The 20,220-nt window shown below is 38.3% G+C and overlaps 1 protein-coding gene across 5 annotated transcripts in view; it reads right to left on the bottom strand.

Annotated features, from left to right (window-relative positions):
- iars1 (isoleucyl-tRNA synthetase 1) overlaps window positions 1–20,220 on the bottom strand; it is a 60,129-nt gene that overhangs the window by 32,139 nt on the left and 7,770 nt on the right. For all 5 annotated transcript variants that reach the window (XM_088915875.1, XM_088915872.1, XM_088915871.1 and 2 more), the window contains 10 exons: window positions 19,703–19,822; window positions 19,109–19,191; window positions 17,411–17,528; window positions 16,171–16,318; window positions 12,844–12,931; window positions 11,019–11,079; window positions 10,238–10,333; window positions 8,584–8,706; window positions 6,528–6,619; window positions 2,973–3,071 (listed from right to left, as the gene is read on the bottom strand). In XM_088915875.1, the coding sequence (XP_088772001.1) occupies window positions 2,973–3,071; window positions 6,528–6,619; window positions 8,584–8,706; window positions 10,238–10,333; window positions 11,019–11,079; window positions 12,844–12,931; window positions 16,171–16,318; window positions 17,411–17,528; window positions 19,109–19,191; window positions 19,703–19,822 (1,028 nt within the window). The remainder of the gene's footprint in view (window positions 1–2,972; window positions 3,072–6,527; window positions 6,620–8,583; window positions 8,707–10,237; window positions 10,334–11,018; window positions 11,080–12,843; window positions 12,932–16,170; window positions 16,319–17,410; window positions 17,529–19,108; window positions 19,192–19,702; window positions 19,823–20,220) is intronic.

Genomic DNA, 20,220 nt, shown 5'->3' with positions numbered 1-20,220 from the left:
ATTTTGCCTTGTGTTCTCGGTTCTGTAAGGCACCATCAAATCAGGTGCCATTTGTGTGCGCTGGCTCATGCGGCACTGTTCATCTCGATTGAAGGGTGTCGGCCTGTTGCCATGCAGGGGCGCAGGAACCCCAAGGAGCTCCACAGAGACATCCCACCCAAAACCTATAGTGTAATATCAAGTGCTTAAAGGGGGGCTTGTTTACCAGAATTTCTACTTTGACTAACTTGTTAGGAAGTATTATAACGGTTATGTTTTAGTTTGAGGATAGGTTTAAAAAGAGAATATTTACTGGGAGAAAATTCTTGGACAAGAGCTCCAAGCCATAAAAGAGAAAGAAGGACTAACCTGCACTATATACCCCCACTTGCACTCATGCCTTTAGGATTGATATATTCTATCTGTTCATCCATGGTCAGAAAACTGCTTATTCCCGCTAGAGGAGGTGGCAATCTCAGAAGCATAAGGCACAAAGGTGGACTACACCCCGGACTTTGTGCCAAAACATCGCAGGACAATTCCTATTAACTTAATCAGCATATTCTTCCAAGGCAGGAGGAAAGCAGAGAACATTCATGCACCCTCTTCTTCTTGAAATGCACCTGTTCGTGTGAAGCCAGATATGTAGAACATTTTAATAAGCGTTCAGAACTATTCCCTTAAATAATCAGAGCCCTGCTGCACATAATTTTAGTAATTATCTGCAAGTTTCCTCATATTAAATTTGACATCTACGAGCTGGAAATTATTGCCTTTTCCCCCTCTATTTCTTGCCATTTCTCTCACTAAAAATAAAACACACAGCCTCTTTTAATAAGTTGGACTGCAAAGGTTACAGCTACCTCCAAGGCATTTTGCTTATATTTTTTCTATTTTCCTCAGATTCCCTTTTTTTTTTTGGAACACAATAGTGCCCCAAGAGACCGGCACAGTACAAATCACAGCGAGGTTCCACCAGGCCAGCAATGAGTTCATCAATTCCCATTTGTGAAGAAGGCATTTCTATTTAAGCAACCAATATATCAATTTAATGATTTGTCTTTCCACACTATATTTAGATTTTACAGTTTATTTTGCTGTCACGTGCTAAATGTGTTTGGATATTTCATATATATATGTTTTCATAATAAGTGAAAGCCGTGATAGAACTGTTCTAAAGCTGTGTTGCCTGACGGCTCAATTAAAAGTGAGTCACAGTAGTTAATCTGTTTATCCATTTCATAGGAGGAAAAATGAAGCGACAAAACAGAACCCTCAATTCAAAGATCTGTGTGTCTGACATAAAGGCTAAAGATTCTCCTTTTTCATTCTTGCTTCCAGCTTAATTGTCGCCTCCCAGCAAAACCTACATTTCATTTGATGATTGGTTTTCACAAGCTATAGATTTCCTACTAGAAAAAATGCCCTGCAGTGCCAGACAGGAATGTATGGGGAGCACAAAGTAAAAACTGCTGTTGCCAAGAAAATTTCTATTAATATGCTATTGCTTTATGCTACGTATAAAATACTAAAAAAGGCAATTAACAAGTAATGTTCCTCAACACCCTCGCAGGACCACCCACTTGGTAAATAAGATGTTTAGCAATCATCTGAAATTTCTAAAAGCTGAAAACTGGCCCACAAGATTTAATGGGGGGTAATCTAAGAATAAATTAGCTTAGTTACAGAGTGTAGCTGCCTGGGATTCAGGATACAGTAGCAGTCAATCATGAACACTATACAAATCACTACAGCACTTTTAAAGTAATAAAAAAGTACACTATTAAGACCTGAGTGTAAAATGCCTGCTTCAATCACATTCAAGCAAGAAAAGGCTGACTAAATTAGAGACTAATTTGGAGCACCAAGGTAACATGCCCAATCTGAGACAAGTCTATCTGGGGATTCATTCAAACATCCTCTGAGTCTAAAGCTTACACAAAAGGCTTCTTAGCTTTGTTGCATCTGAAAGTGTAATAGACACACACCTCATTTCTCCTGGATCACTCAGGACCCTCAGGGGACAAGTCTGAACGAAGCCTGAGTACATCTATGCACTGCACCAAGCTGGGGACTAACTTGCACAACACACTGATGAAAACAGACTATACATAAGATTAACACACAGTAAGGCACAGAACTAAATGCAAGAGCTAGAGGTATAAATAAGTGAACCTGCCCACTTTAAACAAAAGAATATGGGATAAAAAATCATTTCAACAATCACTTACATTTTCAAAATAATATTTGAAAATAACAAAAACACATCTACCTCCTAATTAAGATTAATTTCTTGTAGCTCCTCTATAAGAATAGGAAGCTGTCCTTGAAAAACATTTATGCCAGAAACACATCTCATTGTACACAAGTCAAAAATGTGCAATACACAAAGTTAGCACACCTATGATGCTTGTAAATGACACGTAAGCCCCCATCCCCAGTTTCAAGACCAAACCAATTATTCTGTGAAGAAACTCTGAATCCCTATAAAAGCATCATGTCTGCAAAACTGTGCACTATGCTGACAGCAATCACGTCTGTGTTCCTAACGCTTACTTTCCACCCACGCTATCCTGAGAAGTTATGATTTATAAATGGATTACATCGAGTGGGAGTGACTCAACCATTTATGCCTGAGATTCGGAACCAAAAAAGTGTATAATAAAATAATAAAGAGCATGTGCGCTATATAAATCAGTGTGTATTTATGGATTATTTTAGAATAGGACTTTCTGTCCCTGGATTCTGCAGGATGGGGAGACTGAAATAGCTAGGGTTCAATCGGCCACCTCTAACCCCACCACCACTGGCTGCGAACCCTTGTTCTGCAGTGAAGCAGTAAGGACCTGACAAGACCAAGAGATCAGACCGCACTACTCCATCATCATGAGGATTGTTAGTTTTGCGAGATGAACTATTTCACGAGTGACATTACAGGAGAAGGCAAGGAAAGGAAAGAGACAGACAACAGGGAGAGAGAAGACATGCTTTACCAGTAGCACTGGCTGTTGTTCTCCAGCAGCTTATCCACCATGTGCTCCACTCCCACGAACCAGCTTGGTACCGCTTTGTAAATAAGCGGGGTGTCTGATCTGTTAATCCAAAAAAACAACAACAAAATAAACGAAGGAAATGCTGCAATGTGAAAATAGTGGAATTTATAACAGCACACAAAATCCTACCGATTATGAAAGGCTTTAACATGAAAATCTTAAGCACGCAAAGCATTGTCATGAACTCTCACAAGCACAACAGACAGCTGTGCACATAGTATACCACATACTCTTCATCCAAACAAGTTTTTTAAAGAAAAATAAATTAACGGCAACCGCTAAAGCAAAGAACATTACTATTGATATTATGAGCTCAATTGGAAATGCATGTCTTCACGGTAATGCATTCCTTACTTATGCTGTGAATACATACATTTCACACAGTTTTCTCTTATGAAAATCCATTCTAATTTGGACAAATTAAACTAAACACAGGCAAGATTTTTTTTCCCTTCCATTATAATTAAATCTCAGTTATTGATGAGAGTGTAGCTATTGCTTTGCATACAAAGTAAGCTCCTTTACATAAGATTAACTCAAGTCTGGATGTTCTCTTGAAACTATTTCAAAAACCTACTGGCTTTTTATGATTTAAGTGTAGTGTAGTGTCCAAGTTTAGGTACCATTCACAGCATTCCCATATTAACAGCAAAAATAAATAAAAACACCAACTCTGCCTCAGAGAAGTCCTAGCAATTCATCACAGAAGTAATAAGCGAAAGGTAATTTTCAAATGCACAAAGGGCAATCCCAGGACAGCTCTAGTGATGTCACATTTCAAGGAGAATTAAAGGTTATGCCTCTTCTAGAGGAAACAGGGAGTTTTTCAAGCCAGCTAAGATCTGGACTAGTTTCAAGTCCTTCATCCAGCAGTATTGAAAAGAAATGTCAGGGCATCAACATTCATTTGTCTAAAACCAGCACTAAACGTCATTAATCTGGCGTCATCAGTGCCATCTGCTGGCAGAGTGAGGCTTTCACACTGAAATACTGCACTGAAAAGCTACGGCTTGGAGCTTCATTCCATGATGCTAAAATAAAGTAAAAATTCAGAAGTATTTTCATATATGCTTCCAACAGTCCAGAAGACACCGTTGAAAAGGATAGGAAAATGTAGCTCATTGCCAACAGGAAGAGAAAATGCTTGGGCTAATTTCCAGCTACAGCTGTTTTCAACCTGTGTACAATTTCAGAATAACTGAAAGCAAACAAAGGCCTCAATTTAAAAAAAAAATGCAATGAATACTAACAGTTTAAACTTTCTGCGGCTGTCTAATCACTACATTGACATTTAGGAGTAAACTAACGGAAGTAACCAACTATGTGCAGACCTGCCAATTCTTCCCCAAACTAACAAATTAAAATACAAAAGCCATTACAAACAACTGTTCCGGAACAGTCAACGGTGAAGCATGTATTTTGAACCCCAAATTAAAAGAAGTTGCTTTGGACATTCGTACACACACGCACAAGGGCAGACAGATACAAACTTTAAAAACACAGAAAAACTGAAAACTGCACAAAAAAGCCTAAGAATTTCGAGTTGCACATTCAGCCAGTCTACAGTTGGTTCTTTTCTATTAAAAATCATATTAAACATGCCATCGGTATCTTCCAGTGCAAATTCCTTAAACCACTACAGAAGTAACTGGAACGAACACTCTAATAATCAAATTATTTCAATTTGAGCCAAAGGACTCAAAAGGAAGATGGCATTCATTGTCCTGCTTATTAAAAAGCCACAGACCAACAAAATAAAATGTTTTCCAGGAGAAGGAACAAAAGGCTTGAAACACACTCAGCTAAGAGTAATTTCAGATCTGACCAACCAGAAAAAAAAAGGAGAAAGCACCGAATTTGCAAGTTGTACATAAAAACAAATGGCTCCTGGGGACAGTAATCATCTGACGACAGATTCTTGATCAGATTCTTCTACATGACAAAGTAACAGAAAAGGCTAGGAAAGGCTGTATGAACTGTAAAACTAGAAAATAAGGCAGCATGATATACATTAAAAAAAGAATGAAAATAAGAAGCATGTTTAGAGTGTTTCAATGAGCCTATGTATTATAGGATCATCCAGTCACAATGACCTTCCTATACCTACACCTAAGTGATGGAAAAAACTGCCAACAAAACTGACCTAACAGTCAGCCTGAATCATTTATTAAACCTTCTCATCAGCAGTTTGTGCTGGACGAGCAAGACGCCACAACCTTTCAGATTCAGTCTTTTGACCCAGGCGAGTGCTGAGGGAGCAGAAAAGATATTGACATGATATGCAAACAAGTGACAGGGATGAAAAGCAGTCTTGTGTCAGCTCTTGTTTTTTTTCCCCCCCTGACTTTACACTGCCAATACTGCATTCAATTTTCAAGGTCAGAAAGTAATGGGACTCCAGGGACATTCGGTGTCTACTGGAGGAAGCAATATCCTCTATTCACATGAAGTAAATAAAGAGTGCTCTCCCGAGATACGGTAAAACATTTAAATCACGGCAGTAACAGAAAGGTTACCTCACCTTGCCCAACTTCTGCCATTCCATTGATTTCCCACTCATCATCACACACAGCGATTATGTTCAGAACGTTCCTAATGTACGGCACAATTAGGCCAAAAGGGGAACTCAATTTAACTCTAACTTTTTTTTTAATTATGGATTGCCAATTACTTTTTTATACACACTCAACACTGCAAAGGTGATGCAGGCTCCACCGAGCCTTATAGAAGAGGGAGAACCAGGTGGAAAGTGTGCCGTGTCTCTCTTGTGAGTGCCCAGACAGTCACAAGAGTCGCTGTTTCACCAGGAGCTGAGGAGACATGGTGGCTCCCTATTTGGGGAATCTCGGTCAAAATCGCCTACCGACGCTCAATCGAGCCATGTCTTGACGGGCTTTTGAGCAAATGTCTTTAGAGACTCCCTTTTCAACATCAGCAACTTGTCATTCCCACACTTTACCCACATAAAGACCGAGTTCTAATCATATTTCTGTGACTCAACACCATTTATCCCGCGCACTTTAAAGAACATTTGAAAAAAAAATCAGAATATGATGACCTAAGTCTGTAATCAGGTTTAAGTCAGGGGTGCAGATTCAAGGCCAACAAGACAAAGGGGTCATTTTTTTAAAATGACCGGAGATGCTTACAGCAGACGAAGTGCCTCATTTAAACTGGAAAGACCAGAACGACAAGCTATGAACACATTTCAAAGAGGTAGATTTTACTGAAGGGCAGTCTTTAATTTGATTTTTTTTCCCAATTCAGATTCATAAATACAACCAAGCCCTGGTTCATAGGATACTGCTCTCCTTGCTTTGGTTTCACATCAATAATCCACAAAAGACCTTGAATCAGAATGTTTATTCCTGTCAATGCAGTGAATCCAAACATGAAACTAGTTAAGAATAAATAACATCAAGCATGCATATTTTCACTATTGATGTAGTCATTACAATCCTAATAGGGAGGTCAAGTGGTTTGCTTAACACTTACCTCCAGCAGAATGGATAGTTATGCTTGAACGTGCTGGCATTCACCAAACGGCCCTTTTCTTTCAACAATTTGATAATGTGTTTGTCTGCATCCTACAGAGAACAAAAGAAAAGGTGTTTTTTTTAAGTTATGAACAGGCACAATCGGAAATTCCACCTAATTTTGCTATGTTTGATGTGACGTCAGTGCATCAAACTGTGGTCATCGAAGTGACAGAGAATTACATGAAAAACAGTTGCCTCAGTTGGATGTGTTGAGAAATCATTTCCTTTCAGATATAAAGCAGAGGGGGAAAGGGATCACTGATGCAGTACACTGGCAAAATGTCACTGGAGCATGAGGAAGAGTGTGGAGCGTGGGTGACCTGGAAGGACACGTTTGAGGAAGAGCACAGAGAAAGGGTGTTCTAAAAGGGCTGGAGCACAAGGAAGAGCTGAAATGAGGCAGCTCCCATGTTTTGATGACATTTTTCGTGTCTTTGTGCAGATCTTACGGTGGGACAATAATAAATATGTATTATCTTAAACACTTGGATCTATTTGACCAAATAAAAACACCAGAAATATGACAATTGATATTATATCATGAGACACTGCCTGCCAGCTTCCATCCATTCTGTTCTCTATGTCTTTTGATATACCCTGCGCAGAAAAACATGAAAACTTATATCTACAATCTATGGCTTTTACAGAACCTTTCAAACTTGTCATTTGATTGTGCCATTCTTCTTGCAACTGTAGGCTGCCGAGTCTGCTAGCTGGACCATATTTCCTGTTGGATCTGATTCTTTGCACATGGGCACACAGGACACATGGCACAAAATAGCATAAGATCTAGTCTTTTGAAAATGTCTTGTTGAAACAGTGAAACGGTGAAAGAACTATGCTTGTTAATGGGAACCTAGAAAGGATTAACAGGTTGCTTTAGTTACTCTGTACTATGATTCTGCCGTCTTTCAAAGCAAATCTGGATGAGCAGCAGACAAGGTCTGCTCTAATTTGTCTTCTGCATACATGATTTCTGTTATTTCTTTTAATGAACAGGCCTGAAAAAGTCAGGTTACCTTTGACTTGAAGGTGGTGCCAAGGCAACAAATAACTTACGCTTAAAGCACTGAACATGTAGTCTCTAAGGGCAAATGATGTAAGTGTTTTACCGCTGTTTTCACAGTGTGAAGTATGCCTTGTACGATTGCTGTAGAGTTCCATTAGTGAAAAAGAAACACCCACCGTTTGAGATGCCTTATAAATGAAGCTTTCACAAAATGTTGGCACTTAAGACTCTCAAAGAAAAAAACCATCAAGAAATAACTGTAATTACTTCAATACAGAACAATGCTGCAAAAAACCTAATGATCCCCAGCATCTTAAGATACACAGAGTGAACGTTAAAACTGGAGCAACCTTAGAATAAAATATTATAACCGGGTAAAGATTAACAAAGCAATCATAAAATGCATGCACCTGGACTTATTTTCTATTTCTATTGCCAGGATGTATAAGATGGTTTTGAACAAAGTTTCCAACGGAGCCTAGCAATAGAAAATGTTACATAATACAAATATGCTCAATGTACCGAAGTCGGTACCACACTTGTCACTTCCTGTTATGGACTGATAGCATATATAGAGTGTCCCACTGGAAGCTATTTAATGTGTTTTCTGCATCCTGGGAGCTCCATGCTGCCTCAGGCTGACAGCAACAGGAACACTACCAAATTCACCCTACTGCTGTGCTGAGAGCCCCTGGCTCAGCTTCCCATTAAAACAGCAGCTTTTCCTCGAAGATGCTCACATGGGACTGCAGTAGAGTGTTATGTTTCAGCAGAAATGCATGGCTACATGCTGTGAGGTAACAATGTCTGTGCAATAGCATAAACATTGAAGAACTTCAAACAGCAACAATGCTTTTTCTTTTCATTTATACTCAGCATATTGAACAGCTTAGTTTGTGGCAGATTTTAGTGGAAAAAATCAGGGTAAAAACATTACACTTTACAGTTCTGTAAGACAGTTTTGTGATGGATTTGCAAGTTTAAAATCATGTCATGAACCTACCTTAACATACTGTCCAGCAAACTCTTTCACTTCGGCAGTAAAACAGCCTGATGCATCGACTGGACAGACTGGGGTAGAATCTTTTTGGATTATTTTGTAATCCATGCAAACTCTGTAGTCATCCTGTGGTGACAAAGTAGCAGTCACAAAATCCTGCTCAAACCATTCAGTCAGTAATTCCAAACAAGAAATGCAAATGCAACAGTTATCTAAAATCAAACTACATTTCCTTTGATTTCAGGCTTCTCCTCCTTTTTAAATCTTGATCAAAGAAACTAATTTATTTAAGTTGGTTAGAGTTCTTTGAGCAATCACTTCTGAGTTAAGTTTAAAGGATGTGGTTTATTTAATTTTTACCCTTGCCCATAAATTCCAGTTGCCTTTCTCATTTGTCTTTTAAAAAAGGGCTATTATTATTTTCTCTATTGAAGTCTTTTCCATTTTTTTGGCCTAACTTAATGGTTTCTCTACCTTACCTGTAGGAAAATAGAAAAAAGCTCCAGTGTGCCAATGTTAGTATATAGATCTTAGAAAACTTCACCTTCTCAAGGAAATGAAATGTCTGCTTTTTATAGATTATATCCTTGTGGCAACCATAAAAAAGGCATCTCTTATAAATCTTTTCAATTGTATATGAAAAATAGCAAAACCTATATACAGTTATATACCTATATACATGTTTTATTAGTACAAGATCTAACAAGATTTAATAAATGGACAACAAAGACAACAGTTTGTAACCTGTATGGTCTATAAAAAAAGGTACGTGACCATATACTGCAATACTCAGACTTCTATCAAACTCAAGCCTTGTTGACATCCTTTCTACTGACTCCCTCAAGTCTTTTGTAACTGAAAAGAAATACAGCACTATGGGTTCTCTCTCTTCTTTGGCAGACACATCAAAATATCACAGCTTCTAGGCACATAGGTGAAGATAATTCAGCTGTGTAGGAGGACACATTTCTCCCTCAGAAATGTAGGACAAGATTTTAATAGGATCCATCAAGAGACACAAAAATCTATAATGCAATCAAAGCCTCTCTTGGGTAAGTGTGGTCGCCCACACAACAAAATTATAGCTGCTCTTGTGAGCATATTCCTCTCCATGGCTCTGTACCTTTGTACAAAAATGATAGGACATCCAGCAGTACCACTGCCCTGTAATACTGGGGTTAATGACTTGTGCTGTTGCTTCTGTCATATGCCCTGTATGATGCCATGTGCCACAGTTGGGGTAGCAGCACTGAAGAGAGACACCAGACACCAGACAGGCTCACTGAGTGGTTTGGCACCAGCACTTGGTGCGCAAGAGGAAAAGAGGTAAAAGCCTGAGAAAATTAGGGCATTAAACTACACCCTCCCCCCCTCCCCTGTCAATGGTTTTGTGGTTGTGTATCTTTGTAACTATAAAATCACCCACAATTGCCCTCTGTTAAGGCACAGACCTAAAAACTATTATTTTCACATACTTTGCACCATATGGAGAAGTACAACGTTTACAAATCTGACTTCAGAAATTCAGCTAACATGGATTTTGCTGTAAGAATTCTGTAATTGACAATAAGTAAGCAATACAGGGCATACTTTATTTAACCCTGGAACTGAAAAAACATACACGCTTAGGCAGGAAGAGTAGAAGACTTTTACTTACAGCCCCAAAATAAGGAGCCTGATGAACAACACCTGTACCTTCTTCTTCTTTGACATAGTTATCCAACACCACACTGAAGGCACCATTGTCTCTGCACTAAGAAGAGAAAATGAACCATTAAACATTAATACATTCTATAAATATTATTTGTAGTCTCTGTTTACTATTCTGGACAAGGCTTCTCCTTGCTCACACCTAGTACTCTTGTTAAATAACTCCAGCCTTGGTCTTTCAGAGCAGCAGAAACAGATCTTGTTGTGATCAGGTAACACCAAAGTTAAAACTATACTGGCACTCTGTTAGGAAACACTACATTCTCTTCACTGATATCACTGGATCCTTTCAGCATTATTTTTATGGGACTTTTCAAAATTCACGGTTATGGGTTTAAGAGTACGATTACTGGGATACTATGGTGTGAACCTTGGAGATCATGTGTGGTGAGGGAAATGGTTCTCTTTGGTGCTGTGGGGTTTATGTTCTGAAACATCTGAAATCAATAACTTGCTAACCAAGAACATGCCATTATTATCAAAAAGTGACTAAAAATATTAGTTAGCCGCAACCTTGTTTACGGGTCAAATGAGGCAAATTCTCAGTTTCACACTTATCAGACCCGATGACTTTCACAGGTGATTGCCAAGCGAGACTGATGCAAAACCTTCTTCTGGAGGAAATAAACTTTCTGATCTTCCTTTACCGATTGACCGAGTCTTAATCATTTCTGTATTTCAGATCACTATGAAACACACAGAAAGACACCTGCCATGGGTATACGCACCTTTATAAAATAGTCAAAGAGTGGTTTGTACTTTTTGCCTTTCAAGGCTTTGCCAGGGAACCTGTAACAACATACACACACATTTTAACAAGGTCACAGCTAAGAGTTTTACTGCACTGCATTAGCAAATATGAACTGAAAAATGTGCCCCCCCATTCTGGATAAGGTATCCAGAAATCGACCTCATTCCAGCACTGTGCCTGGTGAACATTCATTGCAATGGGACATTAACATGTTGCCCACACATCTCTCCAGAGCTACAGCCAAGTCACTGGGCTGTGTAATGAGTTCTGTCTCACGTCATTCTCTTATAATGCAGATTTGATAACTTGGTTACTTTGCTGCTCATGCTTTGTTTATTCACCGATACGAAACATTTTCACTCCTAAAGACACATATTTTAGCATGACCGAAGGAAAATTATGGTTGTTTATTACAGAAGTTCTGAATATGCAAAAAAAATTGATTTGAATTTCCAACTATTACAGCTGAAGTAAACAGCTGAGATTACAGCTGAAATAAACAAAAAATAAAAATGGTTTTAATTTGGTTATAAATTAAAAACATCTATATAACACAACATTTTCTTTAACTTTTATTTTCATGCCATAATAAAAAATAAGGTGACAATGCTAAGCACCTTGCAAAATAATATTGCAACGGGGTATTTTAAAAGCAAACAAGAGGAATAAAAGTGATGCAAAATAATAACATCACTCCAATAAACAGCAGCGCTTATGTCTGTCACAAATGTACATTAGCGCTAAGGCAAAGCTACAAATTGGTTAATTACCAAGCTGAAACGTAATCCATCCATTAGTTTACCCAGGTTCAAACAACTTATCTCCATTTTTTTAAAATGGACGTCAGAAGCAAGTATGGTATAAACATTTCTAATTGTCAAAGTATTATATCCATCCATCTTCCAAAGCAATGTCACCTCTCCCATATAGACTTCCAAAGCAATGTCTTCACTCCCATATAGACTGTGTGCAGGTTTGGTCGCTACACTACTGAAAAGATATTGCTGCTGGGGAACCCATCTAGGTGCATATTCATGGGTTTAAGGGAATGTCCTTGATTGACAGGCTGAAAGAACTGAACCCTTTCCGTCTTGAACAGAGAAGGCTATAAGGCCAACCAGCGAAATGCAGAAACCTAAGGACACAAGTACGACTATGTGGAAATATATTTAAAACAAGGTTTTGGGGGCTATGGCACAAGATACCCAGCAAGAGGACATTGGGAGAGAACCACAGGAAGTGCTTTGTGTATACGAGTCCATTACAGTCATATCACCAAGGTGCTGCCTGGTATGTGGGCTAGGCACCAGAGATAAGGCATGACTTACATCTCGGCAGAGGCTCCGACTGCAACTGGCTTTGACCTGCACTGAGCAGGTCGAATCCAGTCCGTATACCCCATGGTTTTAAACCCCTGCAATAAAGGCTTGGAACCTGCCAAAGCCTCACCCAGCAGACACAGAGCACAAGGTGGGACCGCACCCCCAGACAGGACATCAGTCCCGGTCACGTCTTTGGAAGGGTGAAGCAAAGCCAAGCACTGAGAGGAAACTCAAGAAAATGGGGAGAACATGTACCTCCACCCAGAATGGAAGCCATTAACCCAATGCCAGCCACCACACTCCCAGGGCAAAGACAGGACTTTTAATATGGTGATACCGAACTCCACAGTAACACAATAACTAGTCAATTTTCTGTTTATCCTTCTTTAAACAGCTGGCCTAATTCACAATCCACAGAAAAAAATATTTCTTCCCAAGTACAAGACCTTGAGGGTTTTTAAGAAGACTACATGCACTCACTTCTCGAGAACGGTGTATTCACTCTCAGACTTGTATTGCGCTCCTAGCCTGGCTTCCATCATGATGTAAGCCTTTTCTGTAGCGTGATCTGAAATTAAAAAAAAAAATTAAAAGATTAGGCCAATTGAAATCATTACAAAACAGTGCAATTGCCAGAGGAAGATAAGGTAAGAATTATACAACCCAAAGAACGCCATCTGTTCAAAACCTTGGACATTCAGAACAATCTTGCATTTAGACAGCAGGCAGTTTGCCAATTGTTTCTTTATAATGAGCCCATTAGTTATCCCAGGCAGTTCAATCTTTTATTTGGCTAACCTCCTATATCCGATCATAAAGTATTTTTTTTCTTCCTAAACAAAAGTAAAACTTAATGCCCAACAACAGAAGGAAGATGACATTTATCTGGGCACGATGTTTATATGCAGCACCACAGAAAAGGGGAACTTTTTCTTTAAAATTGACTAATATACAAAAATAGCTAGAAGCATTGCTTGTGCCACTTAAAACATGAGGGGGCATATTCAACAGAACTAAATTAAGGAGCAGGGGATAAAAATAAGCCCACATGTGAATCATAATTCCAATAATATTTCTTTAACAGTAAGGTAAGGTAGTGTAAATATATATTTTTACTTCCTCGCATTCTGCAGATACATTACTTTAATTCTTTGACTGCCAAGTGATGTGCACTGATAGGAGCAATGCACAACACTAGCACAATCTGCATTTGTATTCTGGTTCTCTCTCCCTGCAGTATGCCAGTCCGGGGATTGAGACTGTACAGCTTAACAGCCCCACCTACTGGTAAATACAGATCATGTCACTAATAAAACCAGGTCAACAACTGAGCCTCAGCTTTCAGGGAGAAAGATACTCACAATACCACCTTGACTTGGGTGTCATGTTATACTGGCCTTTTGTAGCGACTGTTTTGAACAATCAATTATCGTACAAGTGAGATAAATACTGTACATACATGGTTAGACTGGATATTTTAAATGGTTGCCATTCAATCGTTCACAAACCAGATACAGATGCATTATTTTATGTTTTCATTGTATTCTATAAATAAAAACAGTGTTTCTTAGCCAATTTACTCTGTAGAATAAAGCTGGTTTGCCCACTGTCAAAATGGATCTAGCGTGTCACCTGTCTCCCCAATTTGTACAAGTAAACACACAACTGAAAGGATAAAATTAGGTACCGAAAATTATTTGAAGATTCATTCATAGATGCATACATACAGGCTACTGAGAGTGCATTTCACTTGCAGGATTTTAAATAGTTTTATTCTGCCATGTTGCTGCAAAAATGAATGACTTTTTATTATCTCAAAGAAGCACATGCAACCACATCCCTAAAATAATTTCTACAGTAATTATTGCAATTCCAATATAATTAAAGCCTAATGCTTCTCACATGTTTCCTGACTGTTAGGGATCTGCAAGTATTTCCTTTGTATCCATAATTCCAAATCACCCACAGTGGAATATCGTAGCATGCCACTATGCCCACTGTACGAGCACAAGGGAATAAAAAAAAAAAGGCTGAAATTGCTCTCTACTGCCACCTGCTGTCAGGCCCCCCCACCCTTTAACAAGCTGTGAGCTCCATGGTGCATTACAGGAAATACAGCTCTTAACAGGAGCAGAGCATCCGTCCCTGAAGGTCGCAGACGCACAGTAAGTGCCAGTGAGGGGGGGGGTCACTGTGAAGCAGCCAGCCTAGGACACCTTAGGCTACTCACGCACCACCCAGTTAATTAAATCAATCATGTCTGTAAGACAGGACTCAACTTCCACTTGAGCACCTTTACAGCTTAAGACTGTTTCATAACTCCCTGTTAGACTAATCAAACGCCTCCTTGCTCAGTGAAATGCCCAAGCCGCCCGAGGCTAGCCAGGTTGGAGTCAGATTGCTTGAGTTGCTTTTACATTCGAAAAACAAGCCACCCAATGTCACATAACCATGTACATGGGGGAGACAGTGCCCGGCCAACTAAACACAAAAATAGTGTACATAAAGCCTGTGAAACTGCTTGTTTCTGGTAGTTCAGTGTTGGCGCATTTCTCATTATTGTTCCATATTAATTATCTCATCATTCCTCACCTGTTGTTCTGAACAACAATTTTGCAGTTTTGTATATATTTTAAGATATATCTGCCTTTCAAACACATGATAATTCAAAAATGACTCATTCAAAGTAGACTTCTGACTGATGCTGCATCAGCTTGATCTAGACTGACATTTGTTGCTGACTTGACTTGTTGCAGTAAAACTGCAGAACAAAATAACCTAAAGTGAAGCATCATTTTCTGTGCCTCTGTAAAAATATTCACAGAACATTCATCTTACAATACAGATGTATTACATGCTCAGAGTAAATGATTACTCGTGTTTATGTATATTGTAGTAGGCTCCACAGCCGAAACACTGTTCTTTTCCTTTCAGCATGGAATAAACCTTTACCTGTTCATCTGTACATATTCTACATTTTGAGCTGTTGTCACGTCTGGGATCGGTGATGTTTTGTACCAACACACCTGACCCATGGATATACTGTATATCAATTAAGGATCTGGTTGGTTCGAATCATGGAATTCACAGAAGTCACCCAAACAAATCAAATTAACTTTTTATCTTAGGTTTACTCTGTTAAAGACTGTAAATTCAAAACTGGAATTAAAGACACATCCTGGTAAATATTCTAATGCCAGTTACTGTATATATGCTTCTATGAAAATTGATTCAAGTTTGCCGTAACTACTGAAATGAGAGTAAACAGAATAGAACACATTACAACAACTATACGATCTCACATTTTACATGAAATGGGTATAACTGAGCACATTTCCTGTGCACGCAACAATACAGATCCTTCACTCAGATTTATAAACAATCTTGCACTGCATGTAGCAACTATAACAGGAAACTATAAACGTCTTTTGTTCTGGTTGTGTGATTAATAAAATGTTTGTATGTGTAACCATACACATTACATGCTTCAGTCTCATGCCAGACTCATGTATGTTACGAGGCTGGAGTTTTATGATTCGAGCCAGCCAGATCCTCGATTGATGTAAATCCATGGGTCAAGTGTATTGGTATAAAATAGCAATGATCCCAGAAGGGACACCAATTCAAGATGCAGAATATGTACAGATTATAATATACATAAGCATGACTAATCATGTACAGACTGAGCATGTAATGCATCTGTACTGTGAGATTAATCTGAATAGAACAAAAAAAAAACATTTTTAAATATACAGCATGTAACAGCTCAGTTTCCTTCAAACTGTTGCTGCAGTGTTGCAAAATTACCTTTTATTTTGACATATGTTAACTCTGGGTTCACACAAAGGGCAAGATTACTGGGCAGTGTCCAAGGGGTGGTTGTCCAGGCAATTAGAGAAACACTTTCATCTTCTTCCAGCGGGAAGTTGACAGTTACTGAAGGATCTTGGACATCCTAAAAGGAAAAATATTGCGACAGTGCAAATAACTGGATTCAAGAGAGAAGCAGAGAAGGAGAAGCAGGTAGCTTTAGAGCACTAAGCCCAACCATCTTTATCAAGGCTTATTTACTCCAAGTGCAATACAGTTTTCATGGAATATAATGATACATTTGCAGTAATATCTACTATTCCTACTGGAAGCAATACAGATACAATGAAAAGGAAGTTCACAAGGAGCGAAAATACTATATTTACGAAAATAATATTTTTCATATTAGGGCATCATTCTCAACTGGGGCTACTGAATTAAAAAAAGTTTCACCTCATGCTACAGTATGCTGCTCTCATCATCCATGGGCCTTTAAAAAAGTTCTACCAGCAGTCACTCGACATCGGCACAGAACCCATTGACTAGAAAGCTGCTGATGTAGTACTCATCTATACGAAAGGTGATTACACTAAAGCAAATTATTTTAAATCACTCAGTCATACCTTCTACTACTTGCACAGCAAGACTATGGAAATGATCATTAAACCTAGAGGATTATAAGTATAGAACTAGGTTTTCAAAGTGTTCTAAATACAGCAGCAACACTTGTTAATTTATTAAATCCAAGTGTTTTGCAGCACTTGGGTAAAAAGCACTGTTGTTTTCTCGTGCATACAGTTGTGAGATGACAATGCTAAATACTTACACCTATAGTTGTGTAGTACAAAATTGAGAAATGGTACTTTCGAAAGCTAAATGGAACCAGATCTTACCAAAGTTCTGAAAAATGTCTTGTAGGTGACAAAACTGTGTTGCCTCACAGCAATGTGAAGAATGTGGGAAAGTGGAAGCGAATTGCATTTTGTTTCGCATCACCCCTGCGTAAGTTCAGGGTCAGTGCAGCCACGCCTCATCGTGCAAGGTGAGATTTATTGTTTAAAAGTGCAGATTGTACTACTGAACTCTCTGCTTGTATTTGCATCATGCCCGGTGTGAATAGGGCTTTATATGTAAGGAGACGGACAGTTGTAGACAGTTTCTGTTACAAAAGTACATCCCGTGTGGGTTGTCATGCACTCTGATCAACAAGAGAAAACACGAAATTGGCTTGCTGTACCTTGTAATTCTGATGTGACTCAAAGTTGGACAGGGGCGTGTTGCATGCAGTTGAAAAGGGCATGACCTTCACTCCCCTGTACACCAGTCCTTTGTCATACAATTGCTTGAAGACCCACCTGAAAGAGAACCCCATGATGCATATGAAATGTGGGATTTTCACAGGAGAGTTACACATCTGCCGTGGTAACCCAACTGCAGCAGACTTAAATATGGTACTTCCAAGTAAAGAGGGCAACAATAAATCAAGTGACGTGCACAAAACATTATTTGGTTATTCCAATATACTGTAAATTAAAATGAAGTTTTTCAATTTGTTTGGAATTTCTACTCATTTGTTTCTGCCATATTTCTACACTATGTTTGCTTAGTACACCCATCTGACAACTTAAAAGCTCACAAAAAATTAGATCTAGCACGGCAGAATACCTAACATATTGATCAATTGGGTCCATCTTCATTGTCTTAAAAAACTTGATTTAGTTGATTTCCATAATATCTGGAATACCAAAATTAATCTGATCATCAAAGACATACATTCCACATGACACACCTTATCAAAAAAACGTGTGGTATTCACTAAATATTTATTATTTTCGACATGCCAATTTCCTAGATTAACTTGAAAACTGGGATCTAGTATGATCACAAAATGATCACACTTACATTCCTGGTTTTCAAACATTACAAGGGACAGATAAATTTAAGTAATGGAACAATAGGCTTATTCCATCCTGAAAACAACGTTGTGTTTTCTTTCTTCTATTTTCAGCACGGAGTAAACTTATTACTTGTTCCTTTACGGCCTACGCATGCTGACGGAGCTACCCACCTGAACCACTAAATTTGAGTAATACCCATCAATAGTTACCTTCACACTAACAGACTTTTTCCTTCAATGCAATCATGAGAATGTTAGACTATTTTACAATATACCCATCTAGGAAAGAGCTTTCCCAATGCATTGGCTCTTTTTCCACTATTATTACAAAATACAACACCACAGTTGGATATTAATACAAGGCATTTTTTTTTCAATTCAAACAAGTGTCTTCTAATTTTCTTTACAAAATCCAGAAATCTGTAATTACAACCAACTCAAGCTTGTAAACTCCCATTCTTAATATTTTAAATGGAATGCACCACAAATTGTGTGTGAATTTGCTGAAAATGGAACAACACATATATGTAGGTTTCTTTTATAGGACTAATTTAACATTTTTCCAAACTGTAGAAACTAGATATCAGATATTAAACGTTGTTAATAGTGAACAAATTAAAACTTCATAATTACTGTATTAGTTAATAACATCACTATATAGGCACCAGTTAATGTCATTAGGTTATAAATTAAGAAAGCAGTTACCAACACACTATTCTTACACAATTGGACAAGTTTAAAGAAATCAATTAAAGGCACAGCAACACCTGGACTGAAAACTGCAGTATGTTCGAATCTGATAAGTTCTGGTTTTACATTATTCACTTGCACATAACTAAGACAGGCTAAACAATTGCTTTGTTTTTCCATAACCACCTCAAATACACACACTGTGAGCTTTCTTAATTGATAATCAATGTTACAGTAAATGCTGGGCCTATCTAAAAAAAAACTATGAACCCTGTCAAAACTGAGCCAATAACAAAATTAATTCAAATGACAATGGGCACCCATAATTCAAGGAGATGGTCCACTTACCAAACAGTTTCCATGAACCAGGGATACAGAGTCTTGTAATCATTTTTAAAATCAATCCAGCGTCCCATTCTTCTTACAGACGCCTGATGTACAGTGATGTACAGAAGCAAAGGAACAGTTTTAGTGAGCATCGGCATTATACATTTATACACAATGAAAAATATTTTAAAATACTCCTCTCATTTCTGTGCAAAACTACACTCATATCTATCACTCTGGGTACATGGTGCTCAAATATGTGTCTTAATAAGCCACATAACAGCACGCTACCTAAAATAAAATAACGCATGTCAAGTGTGCATGTAAATGTAAACATTACATTTGATGCAACTTCTTACTTGGAACGTGTAGAAAAGACCTGTCTCCAACTTCACCACAAAACCAATGTATGCAGTTACTGTATGTAAACACATCATTGCCAGCTGAGTGGTTCAATCACACAAAAAGTATTGTAAAATACTTGTATATGTAAAATAAAAATAAAAGCATGCAAAACCTCCAGTGAATTTGCCAAAACTATATAAATTCTAATACACCCTCTACATAAGCAAAGAAAGCTATTATTAAGTAAGCAAAGAATAAAAACATACTTACTTCCCATTCATTTGCATATCTCATCACAATGCCCCGACACTGTTTATTGTACTCTGCAATCCCCATCTTGGCAACATCTTCTGGTCCCTTGATTCCCAACGTTTTATCTATCTCATATTCCTAAAAAACAACACGCACGGACTGAGTTCAGCAAGAACCAAAATCATGGGAGAATTAAAAACATCTTACCCCCACAACTGTAACGGCTAAAAGCTGATTTTTTGGGACAACACAGAGTAAAACTAACAGCAAGGCAAAAGTCGCACAGGATGCAAAATAATGTCTGTGGGAAGACCAAAGAGAAACCAGGCATCTTCATTTCTGCTCCATGAAAAGCTGTATTTTGAGTTCTATTACACCCAGAGTCTATTAGAGCTGTGGTTAGCATCATTTAATGGCCCAGGTCAGGTTGCAGACAAAACGAGTTCAAAGAATTTCACTACCACTATATTCATAGCATAGTGGACCAGAAAATCACGGAAATCAAACTTTCCTGTTAGACCAGAAAGGTCCAATCC

Source organism: Atractosteus spatula, chromosome 5 (assembly GCF_055471065.1).
Source record: "Atractosteus spatula isolate fAtrSpa1 chromosome 5, fAtrSpa1.hap1, whole genome shotgun sequence".
In the NCBI taxonomy this organism is placed as follows: Eukaryota; Metazoa; Chordata; class Actinopteri; order Semionotiformes; family Lepisosteidae; genus Atractosteus; species Atractosteus spatula.
The sequence above is the reverse complement of the archived record's forward strand: the minus strand, read 5'-3'. Positions and strand labels throughout refer to the sequence as shown.